General features: G+C 46.8%; 1 protein-coding gene across 1 annotated transcript in view; it reads right to left on the minus strand.

The window, feature by feature from the left end:
* LOC144711586 (3-hydroxyisobutyryl-CoA hydrolase 1-like) overlaps positions 1 to 12,447 on the minus strand; it is a 52,956-nt gene that overhangs the window by 21,863 nt on the left and 18,646 nt on the right. The window contains exons 3-4 of the mRNA XM_078585555.1: positions 5,097 to 5,165; positions 1,761 to 1,824 (exon numbers count right to left, since the gene is read on the minus strand). Of these exons, the coding sequence (XP_078441681.1) occupies positions 1,761 to 1,824; positions 5,097 to 5,165 (133 nt within the window). The remainder of the gene's footprint in view (positions 1 to 1,760; positions 1,825 to 5,096; positions 5,166 to 12,447) is intronic.

Below are 12,447 nucleotides of genomic sequence, written 5' to 3' on the forward strand. Positions count from 1 at the left end.
GGTGACGTCCACTCCGCCGGACCCCTCACGTAGGCGACGTCCATTCCGGCACGCCGACGACCATCCCGGCGCCTTCTTCCTCTCTTCCCGTCTTCTCTCGATACGAACCAACCGGGTTTGTATCACTAACTTCCCTGATAGAGTCCCAAAAGACCTCGTTAGAAGAGACATCAACCCCTGGGATCTGCTGGGATGTCTATATTACCTGGGTAAACTGATGTACAAAAACGTGATGAGAGTGTTGGGATATCAAGTGGAATGGTTAAGCATGTATCACACAGGCTCTAGGGCCCATGTACCTCTCGGGTGGTTCCCGACTTGTCGGGTGACTGCCTTTTATTTGTTTCAAAAAAACAATAAAATTGGAAGGTTGTGCTTCCCCACTACTTGCCCTTGAAGAACTCTTGGACTTGAGGAAACACATGCCTCAGGCCCTAGCAGAACGCAAAGGGCACTCAAACAGAAGCGCCCGAATCTCTCAGTCCAAGCTAGATCCATAATTGTCCTTCAGAAGCCTTGTATCCATATCTGTCTCCTATCCCATGTCCGCCCACCCACTTGGCTAGTAATTCTATGTTCATATCTTGCATATCCGATAGTCCTAGCCCCCCCAGCAAAGCAGTCTATACACTACATCCAAAGATTACAAAGGCCATCCCTCTTCCTTCCTCCGACCTTGAGCTTTTCTTTAGGAATCTTCTCATCATATCCTCTAGGCACTTGCCAACACAACTTGTAATTTCAGCACCAAAAGGTAGAAGATGGGTATCGCTGAGAGCACATGTCTTAATAACACCAATCGTCCCCCATCAACAGCACTCTGGCCTGTAACCTTGTATTTTTTCTCCGTCTTCTCCATCACTGGTTGGCAATTGTGTTCTTGATACAAACCCTGGTCAATGGCAAGCCAAAATATCTTATGAATAGCGTCTCAATCAGTTTCCCCAAGGCCCTGGAACATTGGGCCTCCTCTTGCGGTTAATGTGTAGTTCCAAAAAATTTGCCAACAGGTTAAGCAGTATTGATAGATTCCAGGCATCCTCTGTTCCCTCCATGGAAAATGTTGTATCATCTGCATATTGTAGTAGAGGGATACCCGTTGGGAATTTAGGTACATTTCTGAAATTTGATCATGCTCCCTTCGGCTCTTGGATCTTGTTCCATGGATGCTAGCACCCAATTGCTGAACGACACCTTCCCTCCTCCCTCTCGCTCTCCCAGGCTGTGACCTCCAACCCCTTCGTTCTTGCAGGTGGATGTTGCCAGCCCGAGAGTGTGATGCCCTCCTCCATCTTTCCGGTTAAGATCCAGAATCCTGGGGACCTTGATTTCATTTTAGACATACATTACTCAAGTAAACGACACTTCAGAGTTTGTCAGAAAAAAGAGAGAAACAAATCAACTTCAGCATTTGATTATGGATTTGCTGGCCCACGGGCAGGCCATTCAATAATTGGCATCGGGTACAGGACAGACTCAAAGTCAGAGTGTAAAACATAAGTAACAAGTTATGCAACTTAATGCAGGACCATTGTAATAGCAACACACCTTAATGCAGGCCCATAAGAACATTAACACAACATATTCTAGGCCCATAAGCAGAGGCAGGTAAAGCAGTAATATAAAAAAACACAAAAGTGATCTAGAGGCATATAGGCTAACAAAATCTTGAAAAAGAATCAAAAATTTTTACTGATGGCATATGCTTGGTACAAGATTTTAATTCAGATTTAACAACATATTTAACGTGTAAATGATACCTTCAATAATTGACTTGGCAACAGCTGCAACATCGCCCCCCGCACAAAATGCTCTTCCTTCTCCCTGCACCATACAATAAACATTTTATGAAATAAATTAAAGGTTAAGTAGAAGAGAGGCACAGTATTTTACGTATCCATGACAAAATAACGTTTGCACTGATTTTTTTGGGGGGAAGTATTGATACGACCCCAACGTATCTAGGCCTTTTTCATCATTTAGCCCAATAGGGGCATTTAGGTCATTTGGATCTCTTTGTAATTCCTTTAAATAGAGCAGTCCTCCCTTGAGGAGGGCAGCCAAGAAGTATCATCAAGAATGTGTCTGGCTCCCTCCGGCGACGTTCATTCTGCCGGACCCCTCTCGTCTACTCTGCCTGCCCCACCTGCCGTTGTCCATCCCGGCACGCCGATGACCATCCTGACGTCTTCTCCCCGATACGAACAAGCCAGGTTCGTATCATTGGTATCAGAGCCGTTGTCCTGGAGTTATGGAGTCGTGCCTTCAGCGCCTGGAAGAACAGGCTATAATAGACAGGAGAGAGGAGACAATACTTCTAATACGGTACATGCTCCAACATTTCATCAACCATTTGACAGAAGTGCTCGGCGACGGAATTTAAGGATTACTGACACTGAATTACAACAAAGAAAAGACAAGGGACTCTGTTACTACTGCAATGATCGATTTACGCCAGGGCATCGGTGTAGAAAAAAATTGAATCTTAATCTCGTTCAAGAAGGTGATGAACAACTTCATGACCCAGATGTATTCAATGATCCTATGCGAACAGATGATGAGCCTATTACTGAAGGAGCTCTATTTCTAGCACGAGTTAATACGAGACCTGCCAACAGGCAGCCCGTGTCCGGTTCATTGAAGATGATTGGCAATATTTGGGACTTGAAGTGGTCGTTCTCATTGATGGAGGAGCTACCCACAACTTTATTAACCCTGTCATATTATCGGTTTTGGACATACCCATATTTGAAGGCCCTCACTTCGATGTGATGTTGGGTGAAGGTTACCTGAGGACTTCGAGGGGAATTCGCTTCAATATTCCTGTATATATACAAGGACTGACGATCGAACAAGACTTCCTACCATGACCCATTGGGGAAGTGGATGTCATATTAGGAGTTCAGTGGTTGAAATCTCTAGATTGGTTTATCTCCAATTATAGACTCCTAACTCTAAAATTACTTTGGAATGACCGCTTATATACCCTGCAGACAGATGAAGTGTTCAGGCCTGTTGATTTCCCCGCTACTTCTGACGCCCAAGCTATTGTGAGGAGCAAGCATCAATTTCGACGACTCCATGCAAAATGCGACCCGGTGAAAACGGTGGTATTATCTCTTGCATTATCCCATTATGTTGATAAACTTAAGAGCTCTGATCCGTTCATTTTTTATGAGTCATTACATTATCTCCCCAAACGCTCTTGTGATCATCGCATCCATATTCTTCCTGGATCTGAACCTGTGAATGTATGATCCTACTGCCACTCCTACTTACATAAAAATGAGTTAGAATCTATTGTAAGAGCTCTACTTGAATCTAAAGTTATTCAGCATTCCTCTAGCCCAGCTCTTCTGATTAAGAAAGAAGGGAGAGGGTGGCGCATCTGTATCGACTATCGAGCACTAAATCACATTACAGTACCTAACAGATTTCCAATTCCAGTGGTGGATGAATTGTTAGAAGCACGAAATGGAGCCAGTATTTTTACCAAGTTGGATCTTAAATCGGGGTATTAACAGATTCGTATGTCTGAAGAAGGTATTCACAAGACAGCTTTTAGAACTCACCTGGGTCATTACGAATTTACCATCATGCTGTTCGGTCTTTCTACTGCACCTGCAACTTTTCAGTCCTTGATGAATTCTATTTTCAGACCCTATCTCCGAAAAGTTGTATTAGTTTTCTTTGATGATATTTTGATTTTCAGCCACAGTCCTGATTCACATGAACAACACCAAGATCTCGTTTTAAACCTTTTGCATCAGCATTAATTAAAAATTAATCTCCACAAATGTCAATTCCTCCAACAACAAGCTGAGTTTTTGGGGCATTGGATTTCAGAACAAGGAGCTACAGATGCGGAAAAAATTCTGGCTATTCAAAATTGGCCGACTCCTAAAAATCTGAAACAGTTGTGTTGCTTTCTGAGTCTCGCAAATTATTACCGTCGTTTCGTGCTGCATTATGCTTCCTAAGCCCAACAGCTAACGAAACTGCTCAAGAATAACTCCTTTCCATGGTCCGCAGAAGCAGAAACAGCTTTTCAAGCACTCAAAGCAGCCATGATTACAACTCCTGTGCTTAGTCCACCGGATTTCTCAAAACCACTTAGTGGAAACGGATGCATCGGGCTACAGAGTGGGTGCTGTGCTTATTCAAGATTCACATCCCATTGCCTACTTTAGTAAGGCTTTATTGCCAATGGCTCAGTCCAAGTCTGCCAATGAACGTGAATTCATGGCTGTGGTATGGTCTGTCCATAAATGGAAACATTATCTTCTTTTCAAGAAATTTTATGTTCATACTGACCAAGTCAACTTAAAATTCCTCAACGGTCATATAGAGATACCTCAACAATTCCACAAATGGATTTATAAGTTATTGGGCTTTGATTTTGAAATCAAATATAAGGCGGACAAAAATAAGCACAGACATTGGCGCTCTTTCTCGTACCCCGCATGATATCTTGCTACATCAAATCTCCGTCAGACATTGGCTAGACAAATTGCAATTGGAACAAGACTTGCTACAAGATGAACGATTATCTGCTATTCGCATGGCTGTTGAAGCTCTCGATGTAAAATATCCAGATTATTCTCTCCATCAAAACTTATTATTTTATAAAGGGCGTCGAGTTCTACCGCACAAATCAGCATTGGTCTCCGTGGTCTTAAGAGAGTTACATAAAGACCACACTGACACTGAAAAGTCTGATTTAGATTGCCAACATATCCATTGCTACTTACAAAATGTCAGTGTGAGTTCAAAAACTGGGATCTGATGTAAGCGTAATATGAACCATAATCCCTATGCCAAAGATGTCAAGGTGATACGATACTTGTACCATGACGGAGAAATCCAAACTATTTCTTTCAAAGAATATCCAAAACCCATTGGAAATCCGTTTTAATTCTCAATAAGAAAGTATCACACACTAAGGAGAGGATTAAAGACAGAAAGAACAAGAATAGAGAATCTGTCAAGATTCTCCCCTTAACTCCAGATAAAAAAATTTACATAACACGCCACAGATCAAAAAAGATTAGCTACCTCAAAAAATAGCAAAAGCAAAATTTTAAATTCTCTATTACCTTCATAATTAACAGCTTCACAGCTGGGTCAACATCAAAGGCTTCAAAAAGCTTCAGTAACTTTGAAATCTGACAAAAGAGTTCAGATATCATCAACATCACAGTTTACATTTTTGTGTTCGTAAACAATTATTTATCTTTTGCAAAAATATAACGTAATGTAATTTTGGAGCTCCCATGATCCAGAGTCCATAGGAGTGTAGGAATGACAAAGAAACCAAGCCACACATGGCTGTCCAAAGGGAAATTTAACTTGGATATCCAAAGGGAATCTCCGGAAATATGGAGGCTGGTGAACGTGGAGAGAAGAATAAGACTTAATTTTAAGGAAATAAATAGGAAAAAGGAGAGGGAGAGCTTGAGAAAGGACCAGCCTGTGGGAGATAAGGGTGTACAGGTTTGGAGGCAAGGAAAGAATTGTAGAACAATACAACAAGAAAATATGAAGATTACAGAGCAACAACAGCAGCTACAGGCCCAAATTGGCGCCTACCCTTCTCTGAGGAGCTTATCATAATCTGACCCCACCCTACCTTTCTATGGACCATTTCCCCTGCTGGAGCAGCCTCATTCCACTGCATCTCCTCCTCTTCCATCCTTGCCAAAATATCAGGTTGTCCCAACATAATCTTTTTTTTTTAAATTAAAAGAGGGAAGACCACCCGGAACTCGGTGGTCAACCCAGAAATATTATAAACATATGTGATCGTGACATAGTACATGCCCGGCCCATCGAGTCCATCTTCCCCCCGTTATGTCCAACTGAACAAGTGGGATATACATTTCCCTACATCATGTAGCACCGATTCCAGAGACACAGCTTTCCCCTTGATTACCACCTCTTTGCGGTGAAACCACAACATCCATAGCACCGCAAGAACCTTTCCCCAGCTCGTCCGTCTGCTAGCCGCGCCCTCCTCCTAAGGGACTTCCAGCATGCTTCATCTGACGTCACGTCCACCGCTCTCAGCTGCTGTGCTCTCCAAATGGCCTGCGCTAAAGGACACTGATAAGCGATTCCACAAGGCATATCAAAGGCATCAGCTTCACAGGGCGGGAAACAACGCAACAGGCGTCGTTTAACATTCTCACACATACCTATAAATAAGGATGAAACGGAGGAAACAGGGGACGATTATTTCTTGAGAGATTTCCATCCTTCTTTTCGACAGCCACGAGCTGGAGCTGAAGGGCCGGAGCTGGAGCAGTCGGAAGGAGTTTTCCCGACAGCCAGGAGGGTTCGATCCTCTCTGCATTACTGCTTTCCCCTATCCCCATCCTTCTTCTCTTCACAGAGTTAGCATTTCAGTTTTGATCATACAATGTTTTGCAGAACAACATTGTTATAATTTGGAGTTATAACAATCCGGTATCAGAGCCTCTTTCGACCTTGGAAGCTCAACATGGAAGATCAGAGGTCAGATATGGAAGCCAATTTTGTGGATCCAACTCTAATCACAGATGCCCTGACGCAGATTTTGAAGCAGCTGTCCCTAATGAACTCGAAGATCGAAGGGAACGCAGCGACAACTTCGAATGCTGCTCCAGTGGCGAACGGAAATGCCCCGAGGTACGGCAGGGTACCGGTGATCCGTGAAAATACAGCAGAAAGCAAGACACTGTTCGGAAAGGGGGACTTGCCTATCTTTTCCGGAGATCAAGCACTGGGCTGGGTAAACTGCGTCGAGAGATTCTTTCATGTCCACATATTGACAGACGCCAAGAAGCTCAAATTTGATTTCTTTGCATTTGGAAGGAGCAGCGCAAGGGTAGTTCATATATGCAGAGAAACAGTTTGTGTTAAGGACAGAGATACTAACTATTGGGCCCAAGGCCTTGTAAATGTAATAGCCTCACCCTAGGGAAAATAATAAAAAACTAATCCCTCTAGGTTGAGTTAATGGGCCTGTGCAAGGCCCATTAACAGCCCATTAAGGGCCCATTAGTGGGGGACCCTTAGGGTCCCATATATTAGGCCCATTAAGGGCCTAATATGTCTGGGCCTGATTTACATAGGCCCAGCATCCAACGGCTATATCTTTAAAAATATAGCCGTTGGAAAGGAATATTTCCTGTCAGGGAATATTCCTTTCTTACAACAGCTTCTTTCTGTCTTTTCTCTCAATGTCAGGGAATTCTGGTTCAGTAATAAAGTATCTTTTGTGTGCCCTTAATTCTGTCTCTCTCATCCTGCGCACTGTTTCTCTCTCTACTTCCTCTCTTCTCAGAATTCTACAGTTTGGATTTGAATATTAGTCTGACTTCAGAAGACAGTTCGAGCGCAGATATGGTTTTTCGTCAAAATCTTTGGGATAAAAATTATTCAACCTGCAACAAGCAGGAAATGTTTCAGAGTATCATGCAGAATTTTAACTTCTGGTGGCCTATCTTCCCCCTATGGATCAGAATGTGTTGGAAACAGCCTACCTGAATAGTTTGAAACCAGAAATTCGTTCCAAAGTCCCCAAGTATCGACCCTTTGGCATCCAGCAAGTGATGGATGTCTTCATTGAAGCAGAGGCAAACTTGAAAGTCATGTGGCAAACATGGCCGACGGGTCAAATTGAGACAGCAATAGCCCAGGCCAAAGATCCACGTCCACGGCCCCTACAACCCGCGGTATTCTCATCATCCTATTCCAATTTTCTAAACAAGTCAGGGGTAGTACTATATCCAGAAAAGTCACAGTCATCTTCAGCTGAGAGGGCCATCGAAAACTTCTCACACCTCCTAGGAAGAAGATCATGCGCTTAACCGATGAAGAATTTCAGTCAAGAAGGGAGAAGGGACTTTGTTATCACTGTAACGATAAGTATCTTCCAGGCCACCGATGCAAGAGAGAACTTAATATATTCTTAGTGCGAGAAGAAGACAGTAGTGAGGAAATGCCAAAGAACGAAGAAGATTTGATGCAAACCGATGAAACGCCTATCTTGGAAGGATCCTTGTGCGCCGTCCGCATGGCCCCAAGACCCAATGGGTCAATGAAGGTCTGGGGTGAATTACTGGCACGCCCTCTGATTATTGTCATCGATGGAGGAGCTTCCTACAATCTCATTCACATGAAAGTGGTCAGAGATTTCAACATTCCAATTGAAGGGGCAATGCGCTTTGACTTCATCTTGGGAGATGGCTCGATCAAAAAGGCTATGGGGTTATGCATAGATGTTCCAATTTCCATCCATGGTCTAAGTTTTCACCAAGACCTCATTCCATTCGACCTGGGCGACATTGACATCATCCTCGACATTCAACGGATGAACAGATTGGGGTGGTTTTCGTGCAACTATGATAAACTAATGATTAAGATTCTCAGGGATGAACAGATATTTACTGTGCAAGCAGACCAGACACTCAACCCGACCAAGGTTTATCCACAAAATCTGGCATTAGCTCATCATGATTGGCTCTTATCGCCGGAGAAATCGCTTAGGGCCGACAAAAAACGCACACGACAGCCGGGAGGTATTTTCCCTTCATCTCGAGCTCTGCATTTTCATGTTGCAAGACAAGTTCCCGACGGTGTTTGATAATCCAACATCATTAATGATACGATCCCGGATCTAGGCTCATATCAGAGGGACAGTAGAGGACGAGATAAGGTAGAAATTCTCGGGGTAGAGAGAGGTGAAATGGGAATGGTCGGGGGAAGGCCAAGCTGAGGGGGTAGGGATTGGCCGAGGATGAGCCGCCTGAAGACGCGGTGAAGGAGAGATGATCACGAGGACGGGGATCTTAGTAGTAGGTGGAGCTTGGACAAGACGAGAGGAAGGGAGGGGGAAGAACCACTCAATATCAACTTCCAGTCTGCCCTCCTAGAGGGAGGGCTGTGCTATTTAAAGGAACATAAAACCAAACATGACGAGAATGCCCCCAACGAGGGCTGGGGATCCTATCATAAGCTCATCATGATTGGCTCTTATCGCCGGAGAAATCGCTTAGCGCCGACAAAAAACGCACACGACAGCCAGGGAGGTATTTTCTCTTCATCTCGAACCCTGCATTTTCATGTTGCAAGACAAGTTCCCGACGGTATTTGATAATCCAACATTGTTACCCCCACAACGTCCCATTGACCATAAGATACATCTGATCTCAGAAGCCAAACCAGTCAACGTCTGACCCTATAGATATTTGTTGATATGATTATTACGTTTCTTTATTTTTCTCTCTCCTGTTAGCCCATTAAGGGCCCTATCTCTAGTCAGCCCATTAGGGCTCCCTATAAAACCCTGTAATCTCTTTCATTTCATTATGAAGAAGTATTGTTTTCTTGTTCACATGGTATCAGAGCCCTAACCCTAACCCTAATCTGGGTTTCCTGGGCTTGACCTTGCGCTCCGATCTCTGGCGGTTCTCACGACCGCCTGATCTCGCGCTCCGGTCCATCGCCGTCCGCTGTATCCTGCACCGGGGATCGCGTGCAGCAGTTCGCCACGCCCAGCAGCCAGCCGCCCGCCGCGAGCAACCGCCTGCCGTACGCAGCTGCCAGCCGCGCACGGTCGCCCGCCGCGCGCAGCCTCCCGGCGCGCGCAGCAACCAGCCGCACGCGGCCGCTCGCCGCGCACAGCCGCCCGGCGTGAGCAGCTGCCCGCCGCGAGCAACCGCCTGCCGTGCGCAGCTGCCAGCCGCGCACGGTCGCCCGCCGCGCGCAGCCGCCCGGCGCGCGCAGCAACCAGCCGCACGCGGCCGCTCGCTGCGCACAGCCGCCCGGCGTGAGCAGCCGCGCCGTGCGCAGCTGCCAGCCGCGCGCCGCGGTCGCCCGCACGAAGCCTCCCGGCGCGCGCAGCAGCCAGCCGCGCACAGCCGCGTGCTTCGGTCCGCATCGACCTGCCTCGGTCCGTGCCGCGAGCCGCATCCGCCGCGCCGTGTATCTGCCTCAGTCGAGCCATCAGCTCTTGCAGATCCCACCGCTCGGTGCAGTTGTTTCTTGTGGCTGGTTCAGCACCTTCTGACTGTGATCTACTCTGATTGAGCCACCGGATTCTACAATGACGAATCCGGTTGCTGCTGATTCGCCAGAAGCACAGACCTCTACTGTTATGCCAGACTCGACGCCGGTATCTACGCCACATGCAGCTGCAGTGCCTCTTGAGCCCGGGAATTGGTCGTCCTCTCCTGGGCCATTCTCTCTGCCTAGGATGCCTCCGGATGGTATGTCTACTGGATTTAATCTTCTGCAATGGCGCCAGTACGTCCAGATCACTTTAAAGGGGCGTCTCATGCTCTTGCGCCATCTTCTAGAAGACGGACCTCCCCGGACCGATCCCAAGTATTATGACTGGCTGGACGTTGAGGGGGTAGTTCATCGCTGGCTCTTGGACAGTATTTCACCCAGTTGCTGGATGAAGGCCATTCACCCAGCGACTCTGTACGAATTGGTGCATCGGGCCGCCAACCTGTCTCTAGAGTCGGCTCGGGCGGTCTGGGAAGCGGCACTCGAGAGCCACTCCAAGAAGCACAACATTGCGACTCTGTACGAATTGGTGCATCGGGCCGCCAACCTGCGTCAAGGAGACCGGTCTACCATGGAGTACAGTACAGAGCTCATTTCGTTGTGGAATGAGATTGACCACTACATGCCGCCCGACCCTCATTCGGTGGACTGCAAATATACTCTTCAACTTCGGGTTTTCTAGTTTCTTATGGGACTGAACCCGGAATATGAAGCGGTACGGGCTCAGCTTATACATCGGGAGACTGGTCCTACCTTCAAGGATGCGCTCCACAGTGTGCGGGTTGAAGAATCTCGCTTTCAGCAGGCCCAGAACTCGGCTTCGGCACTTGTAGCTCAGTCCTCTTCGTCTGCGCGCCCATCGACGACTACACCCCCCGGCTCTTTGCCACGTGGTCCGACGGCTCGGACGGAGGATTCTCCAAAGGGTGATCCTTCGCTGTTTTGCAATTACTGCAAGAAGCGAGATCACTCTAAGGAGACGTGCTACAAGCTTCAACGGAAACGCATGCAGCAGAGTAACCTTGCTACTGTCGCACCTGCTACCGGTCCCGTGCCTACTTTGGGTCAAGTACCTATGCCATATGGTCTTCTCCCGCCCTCGCCCGCCAGCTTTACTCCGGAAGAAATGGAACGTCTACGCCAATTGCTGGATCCTCCAGTCGTGGGATCATGCTCCTTGGCCCACGCAGGTATGTCCACCGGTCTTCCTACACCTCCATCCCCTTCTGGCCATTCTCCTTTCTCTTCTACTCGGCTCCTTGATTCCGGTGCCACCGCCCACATGACTCCTAATCCAAGAGCCTTTGTGACTTATGAACCCGTCCCTGGATCCTCCAAAGTCAAAACAGCCTCCGGCGATCTTCTCACAGTGGCGGGTATTGGACGTGTGGCTATTTCCTCTTCTATGCATCTACCAAAAGTTCTTCATGTTCCACGTCTTACTCATCATCTTCTCTCCTTATCAAGCCTTGTTCGCGACTTGAACCAAGACCTTACATTCTCTCCTACTTCATGATAAGGTGTCGGGGAGGACGATTTCCATTGCTGAGGAGCATGAGGGGCTCTATCTTGTTCGACCTCGTTCGACTTCTTTTGCTGTTGCTGCTGCGGCAGTTTCCCTTTCGACTTCCCACGAGCGTTTGTGGCTTCTTCATCGACGTCTCGGCCATCCTTCTTTTGCTACTCTTTATCGTCTTTTCCCCAAACTTTTTCAAGGCCATTGTGGACCGTTTTGTTTGTAATGCTTGTCGAATTGCGAAACATCATCGCACTACGTATCCTATCTCTTCTTCTCATTCTTTGACCCCATTCTCCCTTATTCACACCGATGTGTGGGGACCATCCCCTATTCACAGCACTTCCGGCTCTCGATGGCTATGCATCTTCATTGACGATGCAACTCGTTTCACGTGGGCATATTTCTTAAAGAACAAATCGGAGATATCACGTGTCATTCCTCAATTCTACTCACTTGTCCAGATTCAATTTTCTACATCAATTCGTTGCTTCCGCTCCGACAATGCTAAAGACTACGTTAACACTTCGTTAAGCACTTTCTTTCGAGACAAAGGCATTATCCATGAAACCTCTTGCCCTTATACACCCCAGCAAAATGGCGTTGCGAAGAAAATTCCGCCACCTCTCTGACACGACTCCGAGCCTTCCCTTCCATATGCATGTGCCCAAGTATTTTTGGGGGGAAGCCGTCTCCACCGCCATCCATCCCCCCAACCACCTTCCGTCCCGAGTGCTTGACTATTCCCCTCCTATTGACCGTCTTCAGCATGTCTTTCCCACTCTCTCTCTCGAACTAATCTCACCTCGTGTATTTGGATGTGTCTGCTATGCGCCTAACCATCAACTTGGTCGTGATAAACTGGATCCTCGTGCTAT

This window comes from Wolffia australiana, chromosome 14, assembly GCF_029677425.1.
Source record: "Wolffia australiana isolate 7733 chromosome 14, ASM2967742v1".
NCBI lineage: Eukaryota > Viridiplantae > Streptophyta > Magnoliopsida > Alismatales > Araceae > Wolffia > Wolffia australiana.